We start from the raw sequence: 17,176 nt of genomic DNA, 5'->3' as shown, positions 1-17,176 counted from the left end.
AACCGAATTAGAATAATGTACGTCGACAGACAGATCTCAGTGAAAGATCGGTGACATGTGCTCTTGAGATTGTTGCAACTAGCTTCATCTTCATGTAACAGTATTGAAGAAGTACATTTCCCCACTTGCACGTAGCTCGTCCTGCGGCGTCGTGTACGCCAACGCTACAACAACCACATAAAAAACGTAACAATACCATGGAACAAAATGGCATTAAGCTAGACTTTCATCGTGGGAAATAAACAAAATAAAGTTAGCTTTGCATGTCAAGCTTTAAAATTTTAAACATTACCTTGGTTTCATTTAGGTTTCGCGCACCATAAATAAATTTCTCAATTATCCTTTATTGAGGCAACCGCTACGACGAGTTCACGCTCAAAGAGCATTTCCTGCGGTATTTATGGGACAAGAAGGCGAACATATACCCCTAGGGCTACCAGAGTGGTTACTTACACTTTCAAAGGTTTAGTGCTGCAGTCTTCTTTTTTGGGGACACATCGCGAGGAGTTCCTGAGCAGAAAAAACCCATTGATGCAATCGCACCAGCCACCATCGACAGGGCACTCGGCAAGATTTTCCGGGCACTTGCAAGCAGCACACATGCCTTCAGCATTCTGAAAGCTGAAATGTCATGGACGTAAGTTTTCTTTTGAAGGTTCCTGTATTGAAATGCATTAGCATACTTGAGCCATGCATAGACGATTCTTAGGTAGAAGCTAACACGAGGAAACGGCAGTGACTCTTCTATAGTAAACAGATATTTTATGAGTCATTATCAGTGAAATAAAACGGTCGTACCGACGACAGTGTTTGACGAGTAACGATAGTTGACAGGTTAGCGTTAGATGCATGAGTATAATATGGAAATGTTGTAGTGTAGATGGAAAGGTTGTGAGCGCCGGGCTTTTAAGCTTTGTGCGTTATGACGGCGATAATGAATTGCACGCGGCATATTGGTTGAACTATGCGGACTGCCCAGCACATTTTTTTTACTTGATATGTGCAGGTTTTTTTTCCCTGAAAAAGTGAAACATACGTATGGGGAGTGTGCTCCGTAGTAGCGTCGATACAAGGTTCATTTTTGATACAAATGCTTGCAATGCGGTTTCGCCATATTTTTCATTATTTCATAGTTCTTCGTGAAATTATTAACAATTGTGCAAATGGTGGTCAGATGGTTCGAGAATATGTACTCTCTGTTGTGATGGCGTTGTGTATTTTTTTCAAGTGCAATATATATATTTCACAGGCGTTTTAGGAATTTGAATGAGCTGCAGCAATATGAAGGGTTTTAGGTAATGAAAGGAGTACGTAGTCCGTAAAGGACAGCTTGATGAGACACGGAAGCCGGTTGGCAACATTCTGTATGTTTAGAGAATTGAACTGATGGCCAGCGCGATGTCTTTGAAGGCTACATCACCGGTTAAAATTGTATGTTTAGAAATCCTACCCACATCTTCAAGTACTTTTTCAGTCGCACTGCCGTCGAAACATTTCAGTAAACTGTGTTCATACATGTGGGCAGACTTTGAGATTCATATTTTGGCTTACTTTCTTTGTTTTGGTGCGATAGTTTGCAGCACGAGTCAGCTGACGACCATTCTAACTTCGGAGAAAATGTTTAAAGAGTAGGCTATAGCTTTTGTACAAATTTTCAAGCTTTTAGGCATCGTAGAGCCATTAGAGATCAATGAAGAATCCCCATGTTCAGCATCAGCGTAGTGAAACATGTGCTTTTCGGAATCGTGCATGTGTGGCCAGGATTGGCCTCGGCAGTGCGGCAGATTTGTACCTTTCAAAATGTGACTGTATCGAGAGCAAAACATGCTAAAGCTCAATTCACTTACGATATCACTTGAGGCCATTCTAGTGACCTCTGTTTCTTCGTGAAGAAAATGACCTTAACTTAGGTCTTTGCGCGAAGTTGCGCTCTGCTTCAACTGGCACAGGATCTTTTATATAGCAGCGTCAAATAGTGCTCACTTCTCTTTCGCATTGCAACCATCTGCTGTGTGCATATTGCCATATCGCACGCCGCTGGTATAATGTGTTGGCTTTACAATGTGAAATAGCAACTCCTACAAGATACTGGCCAAAGAAGGAGGCTCTTACCGCGGAGGAGGGTATAGTGAACCGCATTCGTGTTTACTGATGGCGCATTGCCCATTCTGCCTCAAGCGTAGGCGTTCATTAACACAGTCGCAAATGCTTCCTGCCATAGGGCACACCGGTTGGTTGTCGTAGCACTGGCATGGCAAACAGTGATCTTCTCCTTTTTCCGGCCTCGGGATACTGGGCAATAAAATGAAGAAATTGCATCAGAAATAAATAAAAGGCTAACGCTTTTTCCCCAAAGAAAATATATTGCTTGTTGCGTAATTTCTAGTGCACACGAGAGTCCACTGGGGACTTCATAACTTAACTTATAAGGAAGCATGAAATGCATGTGGGAACAATAAGAAGCCATATTATTATGTACGCAACCAACTTTCGAGGTCTAGAAGCATCCCCTTTACAAGCGCTTACATGGCCAGTCTTTACGTTCAGCGCTCATAACGAAGGGCGTGCCAAGGTGAAGAATGAATGTCTATAGCGTTAAAGGAGATAGTGGGCTTCGCACAGGCCGCAAGCAGCTCTCCCCTCGTGGTGAGGTAGCCGGAGCGACATGATCGTTAGGTAGCTCAGCTTGTTTTTAACTGTGCTTATGCGAAAAATTACACTTGTATAACAGACCAATTACTGTTTCTGTAAACATTTCACTGCGATGCTTCGGTGTCATGGGTGCTAGTGATCTCTCTAAATTGCTGAAGTTATGTTGCTGTTGATATCGTTTACCTATGGTGCAAGTAACGCTGACTCTTATGTTGGGCCTTTCGTTATGTTAGATTCTGGAGCTTAGTGAATATTGTTGGAATAATAAACTAAAAAGCGATCATGACATTGTGTTTGATATTCCGCGAAGTAATAATTTCAATGCGGTGCTCATGAAGTACGTTGTCATAATGCTTCGTCAAGCGAATCAGTGAAACATCGATTGCGAATTTGACATGAATGGTGAAGGGAATATCAGCACTATAGCTCGAATAGTAATTGGGCATCACGAGAACTGTCGCTCCGAGACGTATATTTGTGTGAAAATGTTTTCACTGATGGGTAGTTCATCTCACAGAAAGATAGATTCCACAGGTGTAAACGTCATGCCGGTTGGTCATGCTAGTCTGCATTCAGCAAGCATGTCCACATCGTAGGTTTTCACAACTACAGTTACACGAGCATTCGACCAAGCGTCTGATGCCCTTCTTTTTTCCTTTGATTGCTTGCAAATTGTCATCTTGTAGCATAATACAGGCTCTGATTTCTCAAACAGATCTGTACTGATTGCATCAGCGTCCCCTGAATAATAACTAGGAAGTTTATAAGTAGCTAATACGATGTTACTTCAAGTGTATAATCATATGCTCCTGCATGAGCTGCGTTTTATAAGACAGGTGGGGCGGAATGAAAAATTTAACAATATAGCCTTCTTTGTGTGATGCCCGCTTTCAAGGGGTTAATTTACCTGGCCATTTACTGCTAATAGCCACAGTGGGTGCTCCTAGGTATGATCCTGGTATATATCCCAGAACGACGGGTTTTCTACGCGCGTCTACTTCATTTTATACAGGGTGTTTCCTATTATTAGCAGACAATTGAAAATTAGTCATTGAATGTAGCGCAGGTACTGTTTTAAGAGTAGAAACTTTTAGTGTCCGAAACCATAGTTTTGGGCTCTTGATGGTCGTTTACGTATATTTTAATGTAATGCGGTAATCCTTATGCAGCATGCGTAAATCAGCAACGCCAAGATTTCACTGCAAACTATAGCCTTAAGTGAAACACGGCACTGCATCATAGGGCTCACATCACATGCAGCGTGGCATATGGTATTATTTCCTTCCTGGAGTACTCTCAGGACACAAGCTCTTGCTGTTGCAAGCGAATTCCTGTGAGCAATGGTTTAGCTTGGTGGATTTATTCGAAGTACAAGCTTGTGCTGTGCAAAAGCGACCAGTACAGAAGGCTTAAGCAGCAAGAACGAAGAAAAATGTGCCAACTGTAGTGCACGCAGCAATCCTTTTCTTTGAACTGCAGCTGCTGCACTTCAAGTTGAGTTTTGTTCTACTATGTGGCTGTTGATATCTGTCATTGTACTTGCCAAAACGCTTTTGAGCTTCTCGTACAGAGTAATTTCGTCGACCATCTTTCAAAAGGTTCCCTTCCTTATTTGCGTACAAATGCTGATTTTTCCCTTCTTCAGCAAGTGTCATTACCGCGTTTTTCATTCCGTAGTTTTGATGAAATTATTAACCCTACGAAAATGGTGGTCAGCTACTTTGTGAATACGTTTTCTGCATTGCGATGGCGCTCTGTCTATATTTCACAGCGCTAGATGGCAGGATTTATCGGAAGGCACTGTATCTGTTCAGCTTTCGAAGCACTCTGTAAATTCGAATAAGCTACACGAACATGAAACGTATTCAAGCGATAAATGGAGTACCTAGTCCGCAAAGAACATTGTAGTGTGAGGCGGATTCTGGTGGAATAAATATTTAATGTTTAAAGCACTGCTTATATTACGTATGTGATTTCTGCGAAGGCTACATCATCAGTTATAAATGTTTTATTTAGAATCAGTTGCCAAATTTACGAGTCTCAGTAGCACTGTTGAGAAAAGATATCAGGGGAGAAAGAGCATCCATCTGGCGAAATATTTTGATTCAAAATAATGTTTACTTTCTAGCGTTGGTGCCCGACTTGGAGCACGAGTCAGACGACTTTTCTAGCTTAGAGTAAATTTTAAAGAACATTTAGCTTTTGAAGAACATTTTCAATAAGGCTTCGATTGAGGTCAGGTGGTACGAGATCGTGCTGTTTACAGCGCCACACATTTAAACAAAGGACAAAAAAGAAACTGACATGCATGTTCAAGCTTGTAGGTATTGTAGAGCCTTCCAGTGTTTATCGACATTACCCATAGTCAGTGTTTGGTTAACAAGACTTGCGGTTTTCTGAATCGGGCATGTGTGGTTATGGATGGGCTGGGCAGCTTCTTGAAAAGGGTGTCTATATCGAGCGATAAAAGTGCTAAAACCGAATTTAGACATCAGTAAAGGCATCCTAGTGACCTCTGTTCACTAGTAAAAAAAATAAAACAGCTTTACTATGGGTCTACGCGAGAAATAGAGTGCTATTATGTCGCCGCCTAATCTAGCGCTCACTTCTATTTTGCATTGCACACAGACACTTGCTGCATACTGCCACATCTAACGGCACTTATGTATGGTGTTGGTTTTAGAATGTGTCTTAGCAACTAGTACTTTGAATGTAGCCAAAGAAGGCGGTTCTTACAGTGGAGGAACGGGCAGTGTGCCGCAGTCCTCTTTGCTCGTGGCGCATTTTCCCGTCTCCCTGAACTGAAGGCTCCCATTGACGCAGTGGCACATGGTGCCCGCAACAGCACACTCCGCTTGCTTGTCGTCGCACTGGCATGGCGCGCAGTGCTCTTCTTCTTGCGGCCTTGGGATGCTAGGGAAAAAGAGTCAGGAGTTCGCAATCATAAATAGATAAAAGGCAAACGCTTGGTCACAAACGCAAATATGTTGCTTGTTGCATAATCTCTACCGCATATGACGGCACAACACAGTTCACATATAAACTCCGAAAGAAGCGTTAAATGTTCGCGTGAACATTTGAAAGGGTGAATTGATATACAAGACCCATGTATAGCGCTCGTAGTACCTTCCCCTTTGCAAGCTGTTACAGTGATACATTTGCAATTACTCGCATCGCTCATTACGAAGGGCGTGCAAAGATAAACATTGAACGTCTAAAGCGAAGAGTGAGATACAGAGCATCGCAGAGGCCGCTAGCAGCACGCCCATTGGGGTGTGGGAGTCGTAGCGACATCATCGCCAGGTGAGGTTGGGCCGTAGTTCAACTTGTTTTCCACTGTGGTCGTAGGGAAGACTCCTGGAATATATTTGGAGCCATAGAACAAGTATTTTTTGCGCACCATTTAGAGTAGTCAGTATGGCTGGCCAATGCACGTAACTGTCACGCACAATTTCTATTTCAGATGAAATGGTGATTAAGTGAACAATTATAGGGTTTACGGTGCCTACCAGTGTATGCTGAAGAAAACGTTGTCTAAGATCTTAATCGAATTGAGTTATATGATACCATTGCCTCCGCGACGTAAGCTGAAGCACAAAGGCAATTTTCGAAGTGAAGAACGAACTGCACAGAGATGACTCGGCTATGACGAGGACATACATTTTTGTTCGGATTGTGGTGAATGAGTTTAAACAGCAGACAAATAGACAAATATATTTTAAGCAAATGTAGTTGCAGATAAGTACAATAGGAGCAATGCGTTGGGATTTGAAAGTCATTTTATTAGTGAGGTGAAAGGATAGTTTCTGAAATTCTGAATGCTGGAATAATTTCAATTTTCAATTGAATTCAATTCAAGTTTATTTGCATCCATACATGTACAGATGACCGAAGTACAGACAAAAAGCCAAATGAATTCGGCTTGACGGGGTCTGTAACCCCTACAAAAATGGCACTGCGCACAATAAAGAGTACACAAACAAAAAAGTGAACATTAGTGAATATTGTATAACAGAAATGCATACGGGTAAAAACAAATCAGCAATAAAATGCTTCAAGAAATTATATTACAGAAAGGGAATAGAATTAAATGATACAAATAATACAGCCTTGAAATTCACATCTGTAAATAATAAGTTATTGACAAGCAGAGAAAATTGGTTAAGCATTCATGGCGTCAGTGTATACCAGAGCAAAACAAAAAAAAGAAAAAAAGAATCCACAATGAGCCCATTAAAAGGGGAGATAGGTGTCTCTTGAGTTTCTAATGAGTTTAACAAAGATGGCAGTGTGTGGCGTAACATTTGTTGACCGTAGTTAGTGCGCGCTTTAGGAACGTACCACGTTTCTCTGTGGCGTGTGTTGCAAATGTTAGAATTCATTGTCAATAGAGATAAATGCTCGACAAATTTCGTGCTCTGTTTTTTCGCACTAGTGAAAGGCTTCATTAAAATACTACGATATATGGAGGTTACCGGCTGTAAATTAAAGGCGCTGAAAAGAGGTTGGGGATGAGCGTCATATGACAAATTGGCGACAGCGTGCACTGCTTTCTTCTGCAATAGAAGAAGTTTTGTGACGTTAGACATCGTGGTGTTTCCCAAGACTAAATGACTATAATTCAGACGGGACAGGAAAAGAGTTATAAAGCAGTTTTTTGACGCTCAAGGGAAGAAAAAATCGAAGTTTTGTTAGTATTCCCACAACATGAGCGATTTTGTTAGCAACTGAGTCTGTATAAAGATTCCAAAGTAAGTTTTCTTGAAATACGACCTCGAGGCATTTAATGGATGGCACAAAGTTGATAATCGAGGAACCCATTAGCAAATGGCCGTCAATGTGGACATTTTTGTTTTTAGATTGAAAAAGTGCAGCCTTTGTCTTGTTTTTATTTATAGACAGTGAATTCAATGAACTCCATCTATTAAGTTCACCTAAAGCAGCGTTCACAAGAACCAACAGGTCCCTTGCACAACCAGTTGTAAAGAACAGACTAGTGTCATCAGCGTATGTGATGAATCGGACAGTGGTGTCAATATTCATCACGTCGTTTACGTAAATAATAAATAACAAAGGTCCAAGAATGCTTCCTTGAGGTACACAAGAATGAATGGGTAAGTTATGGGAAATACAGTTATTAATTGAAATCCTTAGACACCTGAACTGCAGATAGCTTTTGATTAAGCCAAGGAAGGGGCCCCTGAAGCCGTAAATTTCTAGTTTTGCTAGGAGAGTGATGTGGTTAATTGTGCCAAACGCATTTGAAAAATCGATGAAAACGCCTAGTGTCACTAACTTTTGCGCAAATGCTTGTAGTATTAGTTCCTTTTGTGTTAGTAGAGCTAACTTTGTCGAGTGACCCTTGCGGAAACCGAACTGACGGTCAGAAATAATATTGTGTTTTTCGCAGAAAGCGGTCATTATCAGTGTTATCAATTTTTCTAGGTGTTTTGAAGATACAGGCAAAATGGATATTGGTCTGTAGTTGGACAGTTTCTTATTATCACCGGCTTTGAAGAGCACTGTAGCGTTTGCGAGCTGCATGCACTTGGGAAAAATATCGTTTACAAAGCACAGATTGCACACATGCTCAAGAACTGGGAATATCAGATCTAAAACATGCCTTAAGGGATATATTTGCAGGTGATCAACATCGCAGATTTTACTATTTCTCAGAAGGGAAAACGTGAGATAAATTTCTTCGGCGCTAGTTGGAAGTGAAAAAGCACTGTCACAATTTCTGGAATTGAGGTACTCTGCGGAGCGTGTATCGTGCAAACTATTTACAAGGGACACAAGATAATTATTAAAGGCATTTGCTAAATGCGCGCCTGATGAACGTTCCCCGTTAATTATCGATTCTCGTACGCCCTCTGAATGCTGATGTCCAATGTTAAGCACAGTGCTAAGGTTTCTCCACGTGATATCCGTTCGCTTTATAGCATCAGGATTAAACAACCTGTGAAGGTAATCTTTCTTGGCTTGTCTAAGAGCAGCAGTTAACTTATTTCGAAATTTCTTAAATTGGGGTTGATGGCATGTGTCTCTTGTGTCGAAAAACCATCTGAATAGAGCATCTTTTTGTTTGATTAGTTTCAGAAGTGCATTGGTTATCCAAGGTTTTCTAGCTTTTCTAGGCTTCAGTGTTTTAGGATGAAAATATTCCGAGTAAGCCTTTTTGAAAAGACGCAGAAATGACTCGTACGCGGCATCTACGTCAGACTGGTTGTACACCTCGAATTTATTTTTGATATTTTTGTGCGGAACCCCTCAAGTGTAGACGGATTAGAGAGAGAGAGAGATAATTTAATTGAAAGAAGGCAGAGAGGTCGGCCTGAGCTAAGGTGCTCTAGCCTGCTACTCTGCACAGGGGGAGGGGGAACGGGGACATAAAGATGTGATGAGGGATGATGAAGACATAGCAAGAGAGATGCGCAAAGGCGAAAGCAAGTTCAACACTCTGATGATAAACATTCACAAATGTCATCCATGAAGCCACAATCAGGCTTCGCATCAAGTTTGTAGTCACCAATTTCAGTGAACATAAAATAAAGGCTTTAGGACGAAGCTGGTGGGGGCCTCCCCTGCGTGAACAGCACAAGCGCCAAACAAAATATTTATAGAAAAAGACCTGCGATAAGCGGCTCTAGCACGGCGAGCACTTGTAGGGCACTTTTAGCGGCCGGAGTCTCGAGACCACCGAGAATCACGCGCATTCATTCTACTAGGTGCTTCAGCATTTTTTGTACACTCTCCTCATTGTGTTCTTCTCTTTGCTTGCTCGTAGTGTCGCCGGTTTCATTGGCCCTATGATTCTTGGCTTCATGGCGCAGAGGACCGCTAGTGCCCGCTGGCAAGGCCGGCGGGCACCAGCGTCTGTCAAAGTGAGCTACGTTATACACCGAGTGCGACCATTCGTTCAGAGGCCTATTCAGTGCCGGATATAAAACAGAAAATATGCTTTTGTTATGAACAACGGTCAAATCAAGTTAACGTTTGCTTCTTCGACTTTACCAGCGTCTGTCAAAGTGGGCTACGTTATACACCGAGTGCGACCATTCGTTCCGAGGCCTATTCAGTGCCGGATATAAAACAGAAAATATGCTTTTGTTACGAACGACGGTTAAAATTTCAAAGATCTGGTGTGACCGCCGTAAAGTCGTCGATTTTATCACACTGGAAGCTTTCTCTGGCCATGAAAAGTACTCCTCTACCGTTCTTGACTGAGCGATTTAAGTAGTGTCATGTGTAACCCGGGATCTGTATTACTTCGTGTTCGTGTCGCTACCATGTTTCACAGATCATAATAACATCAAATGGAAAGCCAAAACATGAAAGCAAGGCACACAGCTCATCAGACTTATTGTGCGCTGACTGAGTGTTTAACAGGAAGAAAGATGTGCATGGCTTCTTACGATGAATTTTATTCACATCTGCAGGGTTCAGCGATTTACTAGCCATCGATGTTAATGGCTGTTGAAAAAAATGCTAGGATTCCTGGATCCTCATTTCATCTTATCGATGTCCGCAACGCAAGGCATGCGCAGTACATTCGAAGTGTCTGTTTTGAGCGCGATAATTTTGCCGCCCTTTGTCCACGCGTACTTCCGTGCTTTTTTTCTTCTTTCGCTCAACAACTTGTCCAAGAAGTTTCTTCAAGGCGGGGCAAAGGTGTTCATTAATAAACACCGGGGGAGAACTGGAACCATCAGCACTCTGGTAACCAAAATCAGAGGTTAAAATTCAATTCTTCCTCGCCTTTTCAATCACCGCTTCCCGTTTCGCACGAGAGCGGAACTGCACGACAATGTTAGGACTTCCTTTGTCTTTCCTTGGCACACGATGGCGTATGTCTATATCGAAATCAGAAATGGGTTCACTTATGACGTCGCCTAGTTTGCTCAAGATTGAAGGCAGGTTCTCATCGTTGCTTGCCGAAACACCTTTAAGTTCAATATTCCGGTTCCTCGAGTACTGTTCTTGGTTTGTCACCCGGTCTTCAAGGTCAGATAGTTGTTTCAGTCCTTTACATTCCTGTGATACTGCGGCATTTTCTTTCTTTAGCGCTGAGTTTTCTTTAATGGAGAGCACGAGTACGGCTCGGCTCTTGCAGCTCGGCGTCCATAACACCCTAGAAGAAATAGCCGAGGCGCAGCTCAGCGCGCAATTCGAGCGCCTCTCTACCACCAAGACGGGCCGCAGTATACTGACGTGCCTGGGTTACAGCCCTCAAGCTCCCAGCCGGCAATCGTGCGAGATCACAGATGAGGCGCGGGCCCACATTTACGTGGACCCCATCCCGAAGAACATGCACCCGGAATACAATCAAGAACGGCGGCAGGCGCGGGCCAAGACCCTCACTGAACAACACGCCCAAGACCCGCACGCCCGGTATGTGGACGCCGCGGAATACAAGCGGGAAGGCTTCGCGGTGGTGGTCGTTGCGGCGGCTACCGGCACCAAGACAACGGCGGCGAGCGTGCGGTGCACGAACGCCACAGACGCTGAGGAGGTTGCGATCGCTCTGGCGATCACCGAGGCCGAGTGTCGCACCGTGCTCAGCGACTCGAGGAATGCCGTGCGCAACTTTGCCAAGGGGCGAATATGCGCGCCGGCGGCCGCCATCATCGGCAAGCTCCAACTTCAAGACCGCGGCAGCACCGTCCGTATCAAGTGGTTCCCGGCGCACGCCGGCGAGTGTGCATCCTCACCGAACCACAACGAGACGGCTCATTCGGCGGCACGAGCGCTTACCTTCCGTGCCCCCGAGAGTGACCGTTCCGTGTGGTGGTTCGAAACCAAGGACAGACTAGTTATGCCGAAGTAACCAAGTGTTACCGCTTAGCTCGACGGACAATGCCGCCTCCCCACCCGGCACTCAGTCGGGAGGAGGCCGTAATACTAAGACAAATACAGACCGCGTCACTCCTCGCCCCCGCAATGCTGCACGTGCTTCACCCAGAGCTCTATCCGAGTGGGCTGTGCGGTGTTTGTGCAGCGGGTCCGGCGGACCAATGGCATATCATGTGGGACTGTACCAGGTTCCCGACGGCAGCTACCTCCAGGACTTACCCGCCAGAACTTCAAGGTGCACTGCAGTCTGCAGACAAGGAATCGCAACTATGGGCCGTCCAGCAGGCCCGGGGTGCGCTCGAAAAGCACAAGCCTCATGACCCACTACAAACGGGCCCAACTGGGCTAGTGCAGAGTAGGGTATAACCCCGGGTCGACGCTTGGCCAGCGTCACGACACGTTAAATCGTCCTATGCCGGCACCTCATTAAAGTTATCCCTATCCTATCCTATCCTTTTTCCAATTTTGCACTGCGCTCAGCCATAGCATCAATCTGTTCACTAAAAATATCTGCGGATTTTTTCAGGTCTTCATATTCTTTTCGAAGTTGTTTCTCTACTGCACTGCGCATATCTCGCATTTATCGTTTAAAATCTTTCAACAGTTTTGTCACTTCAGAAGGCATTTTAAATTAGCAGTTTAGCAAACACTTGTACAAGAGCTTGGCAGCAGCAGCAGGGAAAAAAATTACATAGGATAGGCATATTGCGATAATTGTATTCATTTTCCATCATTTTAAGAACACTAGTTTAGCTATTCTTGCTGCTCAACTTTTCTTGGCTATGATGAAAAGACTGCGGAGCAGAAACGCGCCTGTAACAACGCTGCAGAAAGTAGTGACCAGCAATTTCTTGACGTTTTCTCAGACGGAAAATAGAGAACATAACCTTTCAATTCATTTACTTGCAGCACGAAATTCGAAGTAATACTTTGCATTTACCAGGCAGCGACTGATATTTTTTGTATATTTAGTTTCGGCATTCCAGTTTTCCACATCTGAGGCGATCGCCTGTTTCGCGCTGTCATGAAAAGAAGAATTGCGCCCGCTTCTTTTGGTGAATTTTTGTCACCTTCGGTGCCACCTCTCAGATCAGGTGAAAGTTTCACGATCAACTTGAGCAAAAATGATTGTAGACATTTACAAAACAAGTTAGCGCAATGTCTGCGGGGGGAAGGAGGGGAACCAATCCGGATATCAAGAATCGTCGGCGTATGCAAAGGAATGAGCGAGCTTATTTATACTAAGCCGTCTACCAACGCCGGCGTGAGCAGCGTGCTATTAGCGACTCCGATGCCGTGCGGGGCTCCGAAATTGAGAGCGTTGCCGGTTGCTCAGAAATCAATCAGACTTATTGTCACGTGGTAGGGACAGTCAAGAACATAGCAGCAAAACTGTGAATGGTAAAACTCTTTAGTGGGCGCGCGTGTGCCAAGAGAAACCGACTGCACTCAAAGCACAACGATAGCGGTAAACAGAGTGAGTGGTCGTGGAAGATTGATCAGCGGGTGAACCGCGTCGGCTTTCATACGTCAGTCATCGAAGGTTCCAGAGAAATCGCTTGTGCCCGCGTAGTCTTCACGAAAGTACTACACAGTCAGTTAGCGTCGAGCATACATGAAGTGAGATTACGCAAAGTTCGGTGAGAACAGGCAGCGGATAAGCCATCCATAACGTTGGAGAAATTTCCTATACATATAGGCGCATCCTGCGCTGAGCGATAACATTTGCTGGACGCTGAATCGCGGTCAGCCCATAAAGAAAGTACATGTAAACTCGCGCGGATCATACGTGCACATATATGTACACAACCTGCTCTTCCATAGCTTTCGCCTAATTGCCGAGATAAATTATATGCGCGCCTAGGCCTAAGTGAAAGTGCTCATCACGCATGTTACCCCCGTATTATAGAACACACCTCCCTGAACATACCGTGTCGACTCAAGGGATATATGGATGCTATTAGCGTCCCTTTTCAGGCGCGGTGGTGGATTGCTCCACTAAACTCTTCGTACTATATTGCCTAATGTCCTACCTCTGTTAAAAAAAATGAATACCATGAAGAATTCTCATCACGAAACTTTCTTAACCCGTATTTGTAACTTTGCTTCCGTGCGCTTCCGTTAGTTATCGTTTCCCTGGTTTTCTTCCACCAGTCATCCAATGGCTCCTTACTAATGTTTTGGGGAACTGTTTCTTTTCCACTGCTCTCGCTGAACCCAAGGGCTTCAAGGAGGCTACACATGGCTAAATGGATCGCTAGGTAGATATCTTGACATTCTAACAAAAATTTCTCAATCGTTTCCCTTGCTTTACCAACGCGAGCACTTGCTGCGTTTCCTTTTTTGTTTCCCTCTGTTCTCCCTTAGTTTCCCTCACTTTAAAAGTGCCTATTCTAATGCATTCTGATATAGCTTTGAAATATAAAGAGCTTCCCTTCGAGCCAAGGTACGCACCATTTACGGCGCTTGGTGCGATATGTTCCACATGAGTCGGATTGTCCGACGCCCACAGACGGTTTATATTACAATATAATGCGTCTTCCTATAGAAATAGTTTATTGTCAGCGAGTTCTTTCTGAACCATGAGCGCAGCAAGCTGTGGAAGTCCTTCGTCCGCCACTGCTGCTAAACGAGCTTCCCGAGCAGAGGCCCACTACCGTAGCTGCCCGAAGCCAGAGGTGCGCTACACCGAAAAAGGCATTGGCGCAGCAAGTCGAGCATATATCCATCGATTTCTCGGATCATAAAGCTTCCTTCTTAACAATCAAGAACTGGGATTGTGTGCTTCTTGAAAAAGGAATGCGTATTAAGAATAAAAAGTTGCGCTAACTGTACATACATGTTCTGCTCGAATTCTTTGCCTCAATATATCGAAAATCCAAAACAGCTGCGCTCAAGTTTCGCATTAGGAAGTAGCATAAACGTCGACAAATGGGCAGCACGGCAGCACAAGACGGGGTAACACATGGGTTTGGAGCCGAGCGAATAAACTACTTCTAATGAATCTTACCTTAAAAGGCCTTTGCCCTTGCTCTGGATCAACCTTTATGTCCATCGACATTTAAGTGGAATGTAAATATTTAGCGAAGCTGCAATTATGCAGGAACAGCATATTTCATACTTTCTTCATGTGCTTTAAACAAACATGCTCAAGCAAAAATAAATAATTGCTAAAACTGGAATGCGGAAATGCTGGCTACTAACCGGTACCAAAAATGTCATGTCCAAATATAGCTTCACTTTTCTTTGGAATTTCCGGCAGAGTAGACCGTGATATGACATCATTGTAAAGGATGCGTTGTGCATTACAAAGAACGACCAACAAATTTCAGCGACGAGCGCATCCCCGAGCCACCTCGGTTGACATTTCACAGAAAGCGGAACATTTATTCACCATTGAAACGTGTTGTACGGGAAGACACGACGTCGTTGACCTTGCAGGAACACAATAGTACGATGCGTCTGCGAAGTCCCACCGTAAGAGAAAGATTAGAACGAGTTTTTTTTTCCTCGTTGGAAGCAGGTTTAGCCTCGGAGAAGTTGCCTGAACTAGCTCCACCTGAACGCAACCTTTAAAGTGCGATACGGTCTAAACCAGTTTGCTGTGCAACTTACATCAACATGCATCAAAAATGGAAGGTACTCATGGAATGGAATGTCCGTGGCTTGCTTTGGACAGTAACCGCGGCGTCCTGCCTCGCCTGAGCATAAAGCCATTGTGCATAGTGATGTTGCTGTATCCGTCGCAGCTGATCGTCTTCATGCTGCTCTTCGGGGTTCCTTACTACAAGTTGCCTTCCGATAGCGCTATCAGAACACAAATGAAATGATTTTCCAAGCGGAATCGTCTTTTACATATGAAAGTAAAGTGACGTCACCCCCTGTTTCGAGTGCTACTTTTCCTGCTTGCGGGCAAATGCAGCTTATGCAACTATAATCCTTAGGCGCAAACGCATGTTGTTAAGTGCTTCGCGTAGTTCCAGAGCATCTATCATGCGTTTTTCGCACCTGTTATCAGCTTTTCTTCATCGAAATGAATACTGATGTGTGTCGTGCTTCCGCAGCTGAGTGCGCTCTCTCTCTCTCTCTCTCTCTCTCTCTCTATATATATATATATATATATATATATATATATATATATATATAGAGAGAGAGAGAGAGAGAGAGAGAGAGCGCACTCAGCTGCGGAAGCACGACACACATCAGTATTCATTTCGATAAAGAAAAGCTGATAACAGGTGCGAAAAACGCATGATAGATGCTCTGGATGCTCTATATGATATATATATATATATATATATATATATATATATATATATATATATATATATATATATATATTGAAATACCACGGTTGAGACGACGCTTTATTCCAAGAAGGAAAAATGGCGCCGACGCAAAAACGAACACGAGCCGATGATTGATGATGACTTTGTACAGATGAAGATGAAGTCCGCATAAATGCTTACACTAATTTCCCCCGTGGATGGAAGCGGCCAGCCTGGCCGCACATTATACAGTGGAACGGATATGAAAGGGCTTCAGGCGAGAAACGTGCACGATCTCTGTTCCGCGGCAGCGTCGGTCGGTTGGGGACTCAACAGGTGTAACGCGATAGTTCACCGGCGAGGTCTGCTCGATGACTTTGTAGGGGCCAAGATATCGAGACTCAAGCTTCTCACATAAACCGGGTGTTCGCGCAGGGGTCCATAGGAGCACATCGTCACCAGGACGGTAGAAAACAGCGCGATGAGAGGCATCGTACCGATATTTGCGATCGTCTTGGCTGGCTGCAGTGTTCATACGGGCGCGACGACGACATTGGGCAAGACGAGACACAAACTGGGCGCAAATGAATGGTGAAGCGTCGACGGGGCCAGAGGAGAAAGAAACGTCGAGTGATGAGGTTGGGTGGCGGCCGTATACTAAGAAAAACGGAGAGTATCCGGTGGTCCGTTGAACAGACGTGTTGTACGCAAATGTTACAAATGGGAGAATCGCATCCCAGTTACGATGATCAGGTTGAATATACATGGATAGCTTGTCACACAGCGTGCGATGAAATCGCTCTGTTAGGCCGTTGGTTTGAGGGTGGTAGCTAGACGTTGTCTTGTGCACGGTGTTGGACGCTTGCAGAACTTGATTAAGAGTGCTTGAAAGGAATGCCTTGCCTCGGTCGCTCAAAAGAACGTGAGGCGCCCCGTGACGTAAGTAGACAGCCTGCAAGAAGAAGGCCGCTACTTCTGAGGCAGCGCCTGAGCGTATTGAGGCTGTTTCAGCGTACCGGGTCAAATGGTCAACAGCAGTGACGATCCATCGGTTGCCGTCTGGAGTAGGTGGGAGTGGCCCGAAAAGGTCAATGCCGACGACAGAGAAGGGTTGTGCTGGACAAGGAAGTGGTTGTAGGGTCCCGACCGGAGCAGTAGGAGGTCGCTTACGGTGTTGGCAAAGCGTGCACGAGGCAACATATCTAGCTATGCTCGTGGAAAGGCCTGGCCAATAGAATCGGCTGCGTATGCGCTCGTGTGTTTTGTTGTAACCCAAGTGGCCTGACGTCGGGTCATCGTGCGAGGCCTGCAGAACTGCAGCGCGAAGAGAGCGCGGTAGAACGGGAACCCATCGATGGCCTTCTGGGTGAAAAATGTACCGGTAGAGCACGTCGTCTTCAAAC

General features: G+C 44.5%; 1 protein-coding gene across 7 annotated transcripts in view; it reads right to left on the bottom strand.

Annotated features, from left to right (window-relative positions):
• Nucleotides 1–17,176, bottom strand: part of LOC135914494 (low-density lipoprotein receptor-related protein-like) — a 172,151-nt gene that overhangs the window by 6,397 nt on the left and 148,578 nt on the right. For all 7 annotated transcript variants that reach the window (XM_065447372.1, XM_065447377.1, XM_065447375.1 and 4 more), the window contains 3 exons: nt 5,389–5,565; nt 2,113–2,292; nt 454–621 (listed from right to left, as the gene is read on the bottom strand). In XM_065447372.1, the coding sequence (XP_065303444.1) occupies nt 454–621; nt 2,113–2,292; nt 5,389–5,565 (525 nt within the window). The remainder of the gene's footprint in view (nt 1–453; nt 622–2,112; nt 2,293–5,388; nt 5,566–17,176) is intronic.

This window comes from Dermacentor albipictus, chromosome 8 (assembly GCF_038994185.2).
Source record: "Dermacentor albipictus isolate Rhodes 1998 colony chromosome 8, USDA_Dalb.pri_finalv2, whole genome shotgun sequence".
Classification (NCBI taxonomy): domain Eukaryota; kingdom Metazoa; phylum Arthropoda; class Arachnida; order Ixodida; family Ixodidae; genus Dermacentor; species Dermacentor albipictus.
The sequence above is the reverse complement of the archived record's forward strand: the minus strand, read 5'-3'. Positions and strand labels throughout refer to the sequence as shown.